The sequence below is a fragment of the Aotus nancymaae genome, unplaced genomic scaffold, assembly GCF_030222135.1.
Source record: "Aotus nancymaae isolate 86718 unplaced genomic scaffold, 86718_ANA_hifiasm-v0.15.2.pri h1tg000079l, whole genome shotgun sequence".
Lineage (NCBI taxonomy): Eukaryota > Metazoa > Chordata > Mammalia > Primates > Aotidae > Aotus > Aotus nancymaae.
In genome coordinates this window covers 11,159,733-11,174,295 of record NW_026988494.1, presented here as the reverse complement: position 1 = coordinate 11,174,295, position 14,563 = coordinate 11,159,733, and the positions used below count along the sequence as shown (strand labels likewise).

Here is a 14,563-nt window from a genome sequence, read left to right as displayed (position 1 = left end):
AGCACCTGACTCTAATGGTTATGGGCACTTGTGCCACAACTAGAAGAAAGAGTGAAGCCTGTGGAATTAAGGATGTGGACTGGTAGCTTTAACATGGTTTCCTAGGACAGGATCTAACAAAATATTATTTGTACGAGAGATGAGTTGTGATAACCAGCTTCTTGAAAAAAAATCACTAGCTCTAGTGACCAACACTAAGTGACTTTACGCCTTTGGAAAGTTCCTGAATATAGTGGCAATCGGGTAAATCCCCTATGCCCATCAAATATAGAGGATCCCCTGCCACTGTTCTCCTCCTATGTCATTTTGTTTTATACATTCCCAGGATTATATGGTGCGGTTGGGGTTTCACCTAGTTTAGAGAACGAAGGCATGCAGTGCAACTTTACCTGGCACATTTTCAGCTCCTGTGTGATTTTAAAAAGTCTGAGTCATTAGGTAAATTGTAAAGGATTCAGAATTGCAGTTCATAAACTAATGAGTAACATGGATAAGAGAAATACATCTATAATTTTGTATGAAAGACTGGAGTAAGTTAGTTGGGTGGGGAGGATGTTTGGTGAAGAAGGTCAAGTACGTCAAGTAGAAAAACACCTGTGACTAGATTAGACCAGATGATCTGTATTGCAATATGGCCTACAAGTTCAGTGCCAAATAAAGAGACATGATGACTGCAGATGATGGAAGAGTTCATAACCAGGGGATGAAACTGTGTAGGATCAGAGTCAAGACAAGGAGGAAATGGCAGAACAACCAACCAGGTCAACGGCTTAAAAAGTCAAGAGAAACAAGATGAGAAGCAAGATGTAGAATGTATCAAGTCAATGTACATTACAGATAATTTTTAGTCAGTTTCTAGTGCATGTTTTAGGACAGGTGTGAGCCTTGAGCTAAAGAGCAGGACCTTGGATGAAAGAGAAGGATGCACATCTCTTCTTCCAATTCTGAAGTCATTAGAGGAGGGGACATTATTTTCAAACTTAAGTGAAATTAAGTAGAAAACCTGAAGGCCTCTTTTCTCTCGCATGGAACACTAATGTCTCCATGTATTTGGATAGCTATGACAAAAATACCCTAGACTGGGTAATTTATAAACCAAAATTTATGACTCACAGTTCTAGAGACTGAGAAGTTCAAGATGAAGGGACCAGTAGATTCTATGTTTGGTGAGGGCCTATTTTCTGTTCATAGATGGTGCCCAGTTGCTGTGTACCCACATGGAAGAAGGGAACAGGAGGCCCCTTCACACTCTTTTATAAAGGTACTAATCACATTCAAGAGGGCTCCACCCTCATGACCTAATCACCTCTCAAATGACTGCCTCTTAATACTATCACATATAGAGATGCCAACATATGGGAGGACACCAATATTCAGATCACAGCAAATAAATATCACAAAGGTTAACAAGATATAAAAGGCTTCTGAACAAGTCCAAGGAATAATGGATACATTAAAATACTACTAAGGGGATGGTCACAATGGCCATACCTGCAATCACAGAACTTTGGGAATGGGAGGTGGGAGAATCACTTGAGTCCAGGAGTTTGAGGCCAACCTGGGCAACATAGTGAGACCCCATCTCTACAAAAAATTAAAAAATTAGCTGGGTATGGTGGCTAACGCCCAGCTGCTTGCGAGGCTGAGGCAGGAGGATCAATTGAGCCTGGGAAGTTGAGGCTATAGTGAGCTATGATCACACCACTTCACTCCAGCCTGGGTAACAGAGCAAGATCTTTGTGGGTGGGCTAATTTAACAATGATTTTCTAGTGTCTTCTTGGTGCCTAGGTGCTAGTGACACATCAGTGAACGAGATGTATAGAAATCCCTGATCTCAAGGAGCTTACATTCTGGAGGGTGGAGACAAGTAATGTGTATGTAATTTGTCAGATAATGATAACTACTAAAGGCGAGGGTGTGGTGGCTGGGGGTGCAACAAGGAAGGAGGATGGAAAGTACTGGGGGATTCATATGTGTAGTACATTCTTAGAATTTGTTCACTAACATATGGGGTTTATTCCTATGTCTACTTTTTAAACATCTTGATGCAGGGAAATGTATTCATTTAATCAATTTGACTACCAAAAAAAAAAAAAAAGGCTGTGGGTTACACACTTAGTATTTCTAGATTCTTCAGAGTATTAGAAATTAAGAATAAAGCGTAGCACCCTTTATAAGGATAGTGGCCCCTGAGCACTTTGTGTACTCTGTAGGGATAACAAAGAATATGTTCGCAATGAGCAGTAAACAGTACTTGGTTAGATGGCAGTCATTGCAGGCAACTGGCTTTAGACTTGCACTTAGTATCAGCTCTATTTAACCTACTCAGGTAGGTTGTCCTCATTAGGGCTTTTTACTTGGAAAGCTATTATAGCAATCATATATTCTATTTTTAGCATCTTACATAAACTTTCTCACAAATGCCCAAGTTATATAATCAGCTCTCCCCTGCCCCCCCACCCCCAGCTTTCTTTCAGCCTCCCACAGTTTTACATTAGGGACAAGGAGGTGTGAGTACAATAGGGGATCCCTGTACAGAGACTGACTGCAGGTGTTCAGGTCTCAGAGACTGGTTCCCTCTCTCTAAACAGGGATGGGTGTGCACCAAGAAAATGTGTTTCTTGATATCTTTCTCTTCTATTCTCAGCCCTCACCTGCTGTTACATTTTCAGCAGGTATCACACTGCTGTGCTTCTCAGTCTGGGAGACGCTCTGTCTCCTAATTGCCTTCAAACCAAGCCCTGGGGCTTGGCTCCAGAGGCAGAAGGCACCTTAGGGATAGTTCCAGTTCCCTCTTTCTACAGACAGCAAACGAGGCTCAGGGAAACCAGGTGACTTCTTCCCCAGCATAGAGGCATAAATACAGTCAGCACCAGGTGTCCAGATTCCCTCGCCGGTATGACTTCTACAAAACTAGCAGCTTCTCAGCTCTCAATTTTCTCACATATATAAAATGAGAGGTATGAAAGGGTGGTCTCTAGAGCCCCTCCATCTGTGTATTGTATATAAAAATGCTACTGGGGACCAGGCATGGTGGTTTATCCCAGCACTTTGGGAGGTTGAAGCAGGGGAATTGCTTGAGGCCAGGGGTTTGAGCAGCCTGGGCAACATAATGGGACCCTCCTCTACAAAGAGTTAACAAAAACAAGTTGCTGGGCATAGAGGCATGTGCCTGTAGTCCCAGCTACTCAGAAAGGCTGAGGTGGGAGGATCACTTAAGTCCAGGAGGTCAAGGCTGCAGTGAGCTATGACTGAGTCACTGCATTGCAGCCTGGGTGACAAAGCTAGATTGTGTCATTTAAAAAAAAGCAAGCTATTGGGTAGGTACTGTTTGTATGAAACTTTATAGTTTACTCTCTTTGAATAGAATGTTATCAACTGAAATGAATCAGGAATGGGACATATTTTGCTTGGACTGACAAATTCAATTTCTTTTTTAATGATAAGAACGTAAAGAAACAAATGGTAAAATCACCCACAGCAAAAAAAAAAAAAAAAAGAGGTTCAAATACACATCTTCAGCTGAGATGTATACAAGAAAAGCACTGTGTTATGTTACTCTTAAATCAGAGTTTACCAAACTATATCAGGAAAAGTCTTATGGTGTGGCAGTGGGAGGCAGGGATAAGCAGGCAATGATGGTGATAAGCATTTTCCAAATTAGGAAACAGATACGCTTTTCTTCTTACTCTCTTACATAACTGATCTATTTTAGAAGACAACACTAAAAAACCGAAACAGAATACAAATCTCATAATTTTACTACTTTGTTAGCAAAGAATGACACAAGCAAGTAATGGGAAGGAAAAGAAAAGAAAGCTCTTCACTCCATTATATTCTCCCAGCTAGGGGCTGTTTAGCAGGATTCCCTCTTCTCCATCACAGCCTGCTGGGTGACTCAGAGACCTGTCTACATTTTAGGAAATGAATAAAGAAGGATACTAACTCTTCTCGCCTTTGAATTCAACTAGCAGTCACATCATCGTGCAACTTTTTGGTATCAGAGAATGATGGAAGAGTGACCTGTGACAGTGCCAGTGACTACTTTGCCTAGACTTCCTGATTCAGAGGGAAGTTATGCAGCACACAGAGGCCACAGCGGCAGTACAGCCTCTTACATAAATAAGTTACATAAATGAGAACAAGTTATGTAAATGTATAAACCAGCAAACATGAATTATAACCATTCACAAATGCCAAGGAGAACACTGCAAGATTCCTCCTACGGTCTCATTTTTTTTCTCCCACACATTATCATAATTGTGCCATTTTATTTCACATCAGAATCAGATGTGGTTATTTGTCATATTTATTAGGGGAAGGAACTCTAAAGGACAAATAATACTTCACATTTTTTTCTGAACCACATATTGTACTTTTGGCAGAAATCCCATAATGGAACCTGACTTTCTTTATATTTGAAAAGTTTATGAGTGTTTATTAATTTATGATACTCCTTGTATAAACATGAATGCATTGATTAAATATTTACTATTGTACATTTTGCAAGTTGCCATTAAGAACAAGAATGCATCACAAAATGAATGTGTGTGTACACATAGGTATTTGTTATATTGTTTGTAATTTCAGGTCTCAAGGGATATGTGGGCATCAGATGAAAGTCACTGTTCTGCTTGTTGCGGGAAGGTAGTAATTTAGGGGGTTAGGATTGGAATTAGGGTTATGCTCATGAATTAATCCAAATGCTTCACACGCCAAATGCTTAGGAGGTGCTCTTTGGATCTGGCTGCAGTTTAGTTCAGGTGCAATGTGAATGATAAATGAACTTGTTTGTGTCTGCACCCTGTTGGACAGGAGGCTTGGCTTTTTCTCAGTCACCTCTTTATTATTCATTCCATTTAGGATAATATATCTCTATCTTTTCTGAAGTTACATGAGTTGCTCATTGTGTAGTGAAAACGTATTAACTCAAAACATCTTTTAGCCTCGTCTGTTCCTTATAAAGAGACATATTAAACTTTTGCTAATTTCAGACATAGCATGCTCAGATGAACTTTCCAATTAGCAACTTCCTTTACTTTGAAAACCTCATTTTCTATGAAATATTCCATATGAATTAAATATTACATATGATTAGTCTAACGTAGTTAATATTGGAATAGATGTGATCTTAAAATCTATTAGATTGTGTGATTTTTGACAAATAACTTTGCCTGTTTCCATAGATTTGAAAAAGGACTAAAAATTCTAAGTGACTCCCCTAATTCTAATATCCTATAATCAAATCTATAAATATTTTCAGTAGAGAGCTTTAAACTTGCTGCTGTGAAGTTTAAGGGAAACAGAACCCATTTTATATCAACTCCATCATTTTCTTCTGTCAGCAAAGCGGCAGACCCTGCTTGGGTTGTAGTAATATGGTGACCGCCATGTGAAAAACATTTTTCTTGATCTTTTCTTTTAAAAATGCCAAATATGGACCTTAGCCAGCTGTAGGGCAGTTCTCGAGGTGTGGGGGCACCTGAGGAAACTGGGGGCTTTCTCCCTCGAGGTGGGTCGGGGATGAGCTTTAAGCAGGACGGGCAGCAGTCAACCGGGCATCAGGAAACACACCTTACCCTCTGGAGGAAGTCGCCCCAGGAACGTGGGTTTTTTGTTCAAGTTTAAAGTTGAGGCCTCTAGACCCGAAAAGTCCGAGTCACCGGGCTACGGTGCCCTCCTAGGCCCCCTGCTTGGGCGCGCCCACCTGGAACCCGGGCATAGGCGAATGAAAATATAGACCCGCACCTGACAAGCACTAGGCCACGCCGGGAGAACCCCGCACGCCAGGAGTTGGGGCGGGTCCCGCCTGGGCAGGCGCCTAAGGAGACGGGTGGCGACCCGGAGTCCCCCGCGGCAGGGGAGCGCCCTCCAACCAGGCAGGGGCTCGGGCCACCGCAGACGGGGGACGTCGGCGGCCAGGCGAGCGGGGACGGAGGCTCCCTGCTTCTTCGGGCTTTGTTCCGTCACAAGCCGAGCCCTCCATTTCGGAAAAGCCAATAGCTCTCAGCCGGGGGAATCATCCGACCTGCGTCCCTCGTCGGGAGCGGGCTCGGAAGGGGCGGGGCCCAGCGTTCGGCTCCTCGGTAGCGCGGCCACGGGCGGCGTGAGGGAGTCCCGGGCGCCGTCGCCGAGCTGGCCCCGCCCTCGCCAGGCCCCGCCCCCGGGGCTTCCCGGGCGCGCGCCGCCCCGCCGTGTCCGCGAGCCACGCCCCCCTGCTCGCGGGCCGCGTGCGGAGCCGCGCGCCCGGGAGGCTCCGGGAGGCTCCGGGACCGTGGCGGCGGGCGCTGGCGGCGACGGCGGCGGAGCAGCCCTCCGCGGGCCATGTCCTCTCCGGCGGTGGCGAGGAGCTCACCGGGAGAGAGTCGGGAGATGGCCCCGGCGCCGCAGGGCCGAGGCCGGTTCTGGGAAGTGGGCGGCGGCAGCGGCCACCGGCTGGAGCGCGCGGTCGCGGAGTCGGATCGCTGGGAGCTGCTCCTCCGCCGCGGGGAGCTGCTGGCGCTGGGCGGCCACCTGAAGGGCGCGCTGGAGGCGTTCGCGGCGGCGCTGCGCCGCGGGGCCCCGGCCAGGCCTGAGTGCCTGGGTACCCTGGTGGACTGCCTGGTGTTCAACTACCGGCTCCGCCACGGGCTGAGCTGGAGCGCGGCCCCGACTGCGGGCGCGGACGGCGGCGCCGGCGGGCTCCTCAGCTGCCTGGGCTGCCGGGGCTTCCTGAGCGAGCCGGTGACGGTGCCCTGTGGCCACAGCTACTGCCGCCGCTGCCTGCGGAGGGAGTTCCGCGCCCGCTGCCGCCTCTGCCGGGACCGGCTGCCGCCCGCCACCGCCAGTGCCACTGATGCTGAAGGGACCGCCCCGCGGCCGCCGCCTCTGGCCGCCGCCATCGCCGCCTCAGACTTCAGAACCAGCGTCGTCCTCAACCACCTGGCCGAGAAGTGGTTCCCAGGCCAGCGCGAGCGGGCCCGGGCGGCCGGCAGGCTCGGGGAGTTGCTGCACCAGGGGCGCTACCGGGAGGCCCTGGCCGCCGCCTGCGAGGCGCTGCGAGCAGGTGACCGCGCGGGGATGCGGCGGGGCCCGGCTGACCGCAGCCTCCTGGGCCCCAGGGCCCGGGACCTGGAGCTCGTCTGCGTCCCAGGAGGCTCCTCTGCTTCCCCGAGGCCGCTGGGCCACAGGAGTGTCGGGTCTTGGGGTGCTGGGGGGGGTGTGGGAGGGGGCGGCGCCCCGGGGTGCTTCGGTCACAATGGGGATCGCCCTGGAAGCCGACTGTGACGCGGCGCGGGGAGGGGCCCTCAGCGCGGGGTTCCCTCGACCGCGGCCTGGCTGTCGGGCGCGCGCGCCGGGCGCGGAGTGGGTGACCGGGACCGAGGCCGCCCCAGCGCTGGATGGGTGGGAGCTAGGCGAGCCCCAGCGTCCGCTCGCTTCCTGCTGCGCGCTTTCCGGGAATTGGCTCTCGGGCTGGGCCCGCCGCGGGGAAACTACTGCCAGGGCGGGGAGACAGTGCTCTGCGAGGGGAACGAGGCCGGTCAGGCGGCGTCTCCCTTCCTCACCCACAAAAGTCACCGGGACAATTGGGAACCGCGGGAGGGCAGAATTGCGTAAGCTGGGGGCGGGGGGCGTTGTGTAACGAGTGACGTCCGGTGGGCGTGGCGGGAGCTCCGCGCGGGCAACCGGCACCGGGAGGCCCCACAGGCCGCCGAGCTTGGAACTTCGGGCGGAGCTGCGCCGGGTGGTCCCTTGCTACCTGGAAATGTCCGAACTGGCTTCTCTTGAAAGTTTCAGCTGGCCTATTTCAGATCATACTTATTTCCTATCTACTTTCCAGTACACCTAGTGTGTGGTAAAGATGAGGGGGGCTCCCAGATCCGGAGTTCTTTGCCACGCTTCTCTAGGCCTTTCCACTCATGATCAAGCTGTGAGGAAAGGCCTTGTAGGTCTTGAGTGCATTTCTTAGTCTCCAAGAAGCAGCCTCGGCCTCCTAACCTAGGTTAGCACTTTTCTTCTTAAGGTGATTTTAGGTGCTGAAAGGGGGCAGTGTCAGGTTTCTCTTACGTAAAAGGAAGAGTTGTTCTTTAAATCGGTAGTTCTCTACCAGGGGGATTTTATCTCCCCTCTCTCAGGGGACATTATCTAGAGCGATATCTGGAGACATTTTTGGTTGCCACCACTTGTGGGGCTGGTGGTAGTCCCAACAATTAGTGGGAGAGGTCCGGGAAGCTGCTCAGATATCCTAGAGGCTATCAGGCCCCAAGTGTCACTGTTGATAAAGCTTGTTTTAAGCGTATTTCAAGATTATATAGTGTCTGTCCATTGGCATGAAATGATAGTTGGGGAAATAATCCCCAAGAAAATGGACATCTAAAATAGCAACTGACTTTGGGTATTACAGGTAAATGTATATCCTATGTAACTGAAAGGATCATCTTTAAGGTCATCTTTTGCCCCACATGCTTAGTCATATTGAACTAATGTCAAGATCTTGAGTTTAGTTCTTTTAGAGTTCGCAGCACAAATCTCGGAGATTTTTGTATTCTTTCAGCGCCTTTGTGAGGAGTAGGCAGTTATAGAATGATGGGCTCAGAACAAAAGAAAAGTATGTGGAACACAGAATTCTGATACAGATGACTCTGCCTCTGAGTTAATAAAGAGAAGAGAAACTGGACTTCTCTGTACAAACTGCCTAGTCGCTGACCATGGTGTGATTTTTGAAGGGAGGAAGCAGAAGCCAGGCAGTGAAGACTTGTACACAGTCATACAGTTAACTGGTTGAGAGGCAGCACTGAATCTTCCACTTCTCCTAAACGCTGGTTTAGGGTTCATCCTGCCTTATAGCTCATGCAATGAAAATGTTTAGTATACATTTCCAAGGAAGTTTCTTTGGTCACTGAGGCTGAAACTTATGGACAGTACTATTCAATACTAATCACTACTGATTCAGTGATTTGACCTTAAATTGGGTGTTTCACAAGAATCCAGTCCTCATCCATGGAAGAACAGTGAGCACATTTGCTAATAGAGTTCTAGCTTAACATTCTGTGACCAATAATATTTTAATTAACAGAGATTCTGGTTCTTGAATTGAGGATATTATGTTTAACAGGAAAAGGCTCTGAAAGATGTAATCTCTCCTTTTTTTCAAGTTGCATAGATTGCACATGGGAATTTTGCCCACTTAGCAACTTAATCCTACTTTTGCAGGAACAGAACCCAAGTCTTCTGACTTTCACCTCGTTAGCTTATTTTTTCTTCATTTTTAGTTCTTTCAAGAATCATTAATTCCATACTTGAAAATGTCTGAATAGCACTAAGGAGGATACGTTTTTTAATCTTTTGAATTCTTAATGTGAAGTAACAGGAAAAAAATCTTAGAGCTAACAAATTAGAGTTAGTAAAGGACCAATTTATAAGTGTTTAACAATTTTTGGGTATAAATCAAAATATTAACTAGTAGAATCATAATCTATTTGTACAATCATTAGGCTTTAACTTCTTTGGAATTGGCAAGCTACCTAGATAGGCATTTGAAATATGTTTATATAACTGTACAGTTGTAGTTATTAATGACCCTGCCATTATTGTTGATAATGAAAAAGATCTTCCCTATAATTTCTCCATGTAATTCTTACAATGAAACAAGTAAATACTATTAACTAGAAAAAATCTAGTCTGCAGTTAGCCCACACACATCCAAACTTATCTCTGCCAGCAGCAAAAGAAAGCTTGAAAACCTTTGCCAAAATCAGAAGTTTCCCATTTAGATTACATAAGTTTCTGTTGAATTGAAATATATTTAGATAACATTTAAACCATTGATCTTTTGGTATTAACCCTCAGATGTTTCATAACTTTCTGTCTTTTTAGTATTCAAGGATATTATGTAAAGTTTTTCCTGCATTGAATCTCTGTACTCGAGCCTATTGAAATGATCCCACTAAGCCATGCTGTCTGCCTTTTGTGCTTAATGGTTTTTTACACTGACTTGTCTCCTTCCTGTGTGCACCTCTCCCCCAAAAGAAGACAACAGAACAGTATAATTTACAGTTCATACAGGTTAGGAAAAAAAAGATCGTAAGAGGGATGACATTTTGTTTTAAGATATTTGAGTAAGGAAAATTTTATCTTAAATATTAATTCTGTAATCCTTGGCCAGGCATGGTGGCTCACACCTGTAATCCCAGCACTTTGGGAGGCCAAGGCAGGTGGATCACTTGAGGTCAGGAGTTTGAGACCAACCTGATCAGCATGGTGAAACCCCATCTCTACTAAAAATACAAAAAATTAGCCAGACGTGGTGGTGCGTGCCTGTAGTTCCAGCTACTCCAGAGGCTGAGGCAGGAGAATTGCTTGAACCGGGGAGGTGGAGGTTGCAGTGAGCTGAGACCACACCACTGCACTCCAGCCAGGGAAACAGAGCAAGACTCTGTCTCAAAAAAAAAATTAAAAATAAAAGTAAAAATATTATCATTGACTGTTACCCAGTATTTTTACATTATTTATATTAATATCATTTGATCTTCACAGAGAATTCTATGGAGTACTATAATATTATCCTCACAAGGAAACTGAGGCACCTAGGGATAGACATGCACTGTGGCTTAGTGATTAAAGCTCTGCATACTGGACACTGACACCTGGGTTCCAATCCCGATACAGCCCTCTGTTCACTCTCCGGCCTTGGGCATGTTGTCTAACCTTTCTGTGTTTTGGTTTCCTTATCTGAAAAATGAGAATAGTCTCTACTTCATAGGGTGTTGTGAGAATCAAATGAGTCAAAACATGCTAAGTGCTTTAAATAGTGCCTGACACACAGTAAATGCACAGTAAATATTAATTAAATATTTTTAAAATGTAAAAGTTTGTTATGGCTAGAAGGTAATTTCGCTGAAACTGGAATCTAAACCTTGGGATTTTGTATCCTGTTCTGTTCTGTCACCTGGTAGAGAGTAAAGGTTACATCCCGATTTTAGTTTATACATGTTAATTAGCAGTTCAGCATTCATCAATAAACTATAGATTCTGAAAAGCTTTAGCTATAAGAAGATCTGTCAAATTATAGGTAAATACTGAATGCATTTAAAGAAAATATAGAGGGTTTTATCTTTAGTAACTCAACTAGGTTAAAGTGAAGAAATTTGAATTTAAATAATACAGTAGTTTCCCCTTATTTGTGGTTTCAGTTACCCATGGTACAGTATAAAATAGTTTGAGAGACCACATTCCTATACCTTTTATCACAGCATATTGTTATAATTGTTCTTTTTTATCATTATTGTTGCTAATATCTTACTATACCTAATTTATAAATTAAAATTTATCATAGGCATCATAGTATATATAGGGCTTGATACCATCCAAAGTTTCAAGCGTCTGTGGGGGTCTTGGAACGTGTCCCCCTTGCGTAAAGGGAGGCTCCTGTAACTTATTTATGTTTTTACTGTGCAGAGGACTTGAAACAGTAAATAAACATTGATGTCTGTATGGTGATTATCATTCACAAATATTTTCATTTCTATTACCGTAATTGATCCTTACACAAACTGACGTGAGATAGGAGGGCAAATATTAGTATCCCTAATTCACAGATTTAAGAAAAAAGTCCCAAGAATTTTAGGTGACTTTCTTAAGGCAAATAAGTGACTAAGTTAAAACTGAAAGCAGAACCCAAATATGTGCATATTGATTCTAAACTCAAAGTTTATTTAAAAATTAACATGTAAAACATAAATCTAAAGTATTCTTACTATTCATTTAACAAATTTTTATTGAGTAACTACTATATACCAGGCATTGTTGTGGGTGCTAGAAATATAAAAAGGAGTAAAATAAAGTCCCAGTCCTTGTAGAGTTTGTACTTTTTATTTCCTTTATAATTGCAGCAAACTGAAAATCCCTAGAAAATGAGATTTACTTTGTAATTGACTTCTGCTTAACCAAGACTATATCTCTAATTATCTTCTTTGATTTGTAAGGTACTTCAAGGATTTTTTTTTTTTTTTAGTGCCTCAGGGTTACTAAAAAGATCAACTATAATGGCTATTGATATAAATGATTTAAAAAACTGATTGAAGTGTCCCTTTTCAAATGAATAATTTGGTTTTTATGTTATTTCTATTCATCAAATGCAGAATTTACCAAAACTGAATTATCTTAGATTTCTAGATATATCTATAGATAGATAGATAGATAGATAGATAGATGTATATAAACTTTTTATTCAGAATCATTTTTCTATTTGGTGGAATATTTCTAAGAGGCTTGGAAAATCTCAAGTAAAATTTTAAATGAATTTCTACAGTGTTCTGCCTCTTTCCAAAGGTATTTTTCAAAATTGGAATTGTTTTATTACTGAAGTTGGATGACTTCAGGGAACTCTAAAATGCAAGGTAGAAGCTTCTGTTTGGTTTTTTCTTTCCCTTTGGTAAGATCTTTTGCTTCCTCCCCTCCCCTTGACCCACCTTTATGCTGTCTGTTGTCCAGTCTGCTCTGCTGATCCCTAAAGATGTTTCTTATCTAGGCTACCATTTATGTGAGTAAAAGACAAGGTAGAAAATACTCTTCTGTACCTTGTATCAAGAGCTAATCTAATATCTTCATCACCTGGTTTTGAGATATTTTGGAATGTTATTAACAACTATTTTAGATGGAGCATGTATGTCTCAGGCACTGTGTTAACTGTTTAACATGCATTATCTTATTCAGTCCTCACAGCAGTTATAAAATGTAGGTATTTTAGAGGTGAGCATATTATAGGCGAGGAGAGTTCAAAGAATTAAACTACCAAAAGGGGATCTGAACCCAGTCTTTTGAATCCAGTGTTTATGATCTTACTATCTCAAACTCCTACTCTTGAACATTCTTAATCAATCATCAATAACTTATCAATTGGCAGCCTTGAGCTCAACTCTGGTAACCAGGTCCTACTATGCTGAACTTAATGATGCAATAGAAGCAAAATAAAAAAATTATATTCTTGTTAATCATTGAAAATTTTGATAGCTTGATATATAAATCTAAGAAAAGGACACTCAGAAAAATGAGGAAAAGGATATGACTTTAAACACAACCCAAATACTGAATAAGCAAAGTTTTAAAGGTCAAACTTAATGAAGAAATGCATGTTGTTAAAATTATGATGCAATTTTTAATTTATATATTTCTCGCAAAGAGAAAAACACACAGCTTGTGGGAGTGTAAAATAAAGTATAAAAGAAGGGTTGGCAGAATGTATTGAAAACATTATATAGCTGTGTAACTTTCTAGGCCCAGTATGGTGGCTCATGCCTATAATTCCAACACTTTGGGAGGCTGAGGAGGGAGGACCCACTTGAGCCCAGGTGTTTGAGACTACCCTGGACAACATAGTGCTACCCTGTCTCTACAAAAAGTTTAAAAATTAGCCAGATGTGGGGCCGTGTACCTGGAGTTCCAGCTACTGAGGCAGGAGGATCTATTGAGCACAGGAGGTTGAGGCTGCATTGAGCCATGATAATGCCACTAAACTCCAGCCTGGGCTACAGAGTGAGATCTTTTCTCAAAAAAAAAAAAAAAAAAAAAAAAAAAAATAGAGTACAGCAAATAAATAACTTGCATACTTTATAGCAAATAACTAAAAAGGCAAGCAGATACATAAAGATATATGGATAGACATTTGTTATACTTTTTATAGTAGTAAATGTTGGAAGTAACTTAATTGTAGAGTAGGAAATTTTTAAATAGGTTATGTATATAGTAGAATATTTTGCAACTATTAAAAATCATGTGGACTAGTATTACATGGCAAAAAGAAGCAGATTATAAACAGTATATATGGTATAATTTATAAAACTGCACATTAAAAATGTACTCTACACATAAAGAACAAAAATGTGTGGGAGGCCATTGTTTTGGACTGACCTCCTGCACTAGGCCCCAGCAGACCAGACAGAATTAGAAAGGAGGCACTTGTGCTAAGTGCCCCATAATCAAACTGAACTTTGAAATGAGCCAATTTTCTTAAAAAGAAAAAAAAAGAAAAAGAGAGAGAGAGAGATTTCAGTCAACCTGAGTTAGTGAAATAAGAAAGTCCCTCTGTTTTAACCTATAAGGAAAGTTTTCAATTTTGAAACAACCAATCCACGTTTTGTTCCTTCTGCTTTCTTTAGCCCTTTTCTGCCTAGAAGGCTAACCTCCTCTGCTTAGCTCATCGGAACACTCATTTTATAGAATGAGATATTGCCCCATTTCTATAATCACAAATAAAAGTCAATTTGAACTTTAAATTTGTGGTAATTTTTTTCTTTTGATAATACCAACGCTGGCTATTTCTTTGTGATGGGCAGAAGATAGTTTTTAACTCTTATTTCTATAATTTTCAAATTTTATGAGTAAACATTTTTTAAGTTTTTGTGATTTGGAAAAAAATTTCTTGAAGGTGAACTAAAAAAACAACTCTGAGACTCCTGTTACTAATCATGGATCCCTAAGGATTGGAACAAAGATAGGAAACCATAACTCTAGAATAGAAAACTCTCTCTTCAACCCATGAAATAAATGCTTTGAACAGCTGAAGACTAGATTCCTCAGAGGTGA

General features: G+C 42.9%; 1 protein-coding gene and 1 non-coding gene across 5 annotated transcripts in view; one reads left to right on the top strand and one right to left on the bottom strand.

The window, feature by feature from the left end:
* Window positions 1-5,752, bottom strand: part of LOC105726351 (tRNA methyltransferase 9B (putative)) — a 196,547-nt gene extending 190,795 nt beyond the window's left edge. For all 3 annotated transcript variants that reach the window (XR_010339638.1, XR_010339637.1, XR_010339639.1), the window contains exon 1: window positions 5,581-5,752. This is a non-coding gene — a transcript (tRNA methyltransferase 9B (putative)). The remainder of the gene's footprint in view (window positions 1-5,580) is intronic.
* A 445-nt stretch (window positions 5,753-6,197) lies between these two features.
* LONRF1 (LON peptidase N-terminal domain and ring finger 1) overlaps window positions 6,198-14,563 on the top strand; it is a 32,579-nt gene continuing 24,213 nt past the window's right edge. The window contains exon 1 of one of the 2 annotated variants that reach the window (XM_012465776.3): window positions 6,198-7,046. In XM_012465776.3, coding sequence (XP_012321199.1) covers window positions 6,326-7,046 — 721 coding nt within the window. In that variant the 5' untranslated portion in view covers window positions 6,198-6,325. The remainder of the gene's footprint in view (window positions 7,047-14,563) is intronic. The other variant, XM_021673881.2, reaches the window with a different exon arrangement.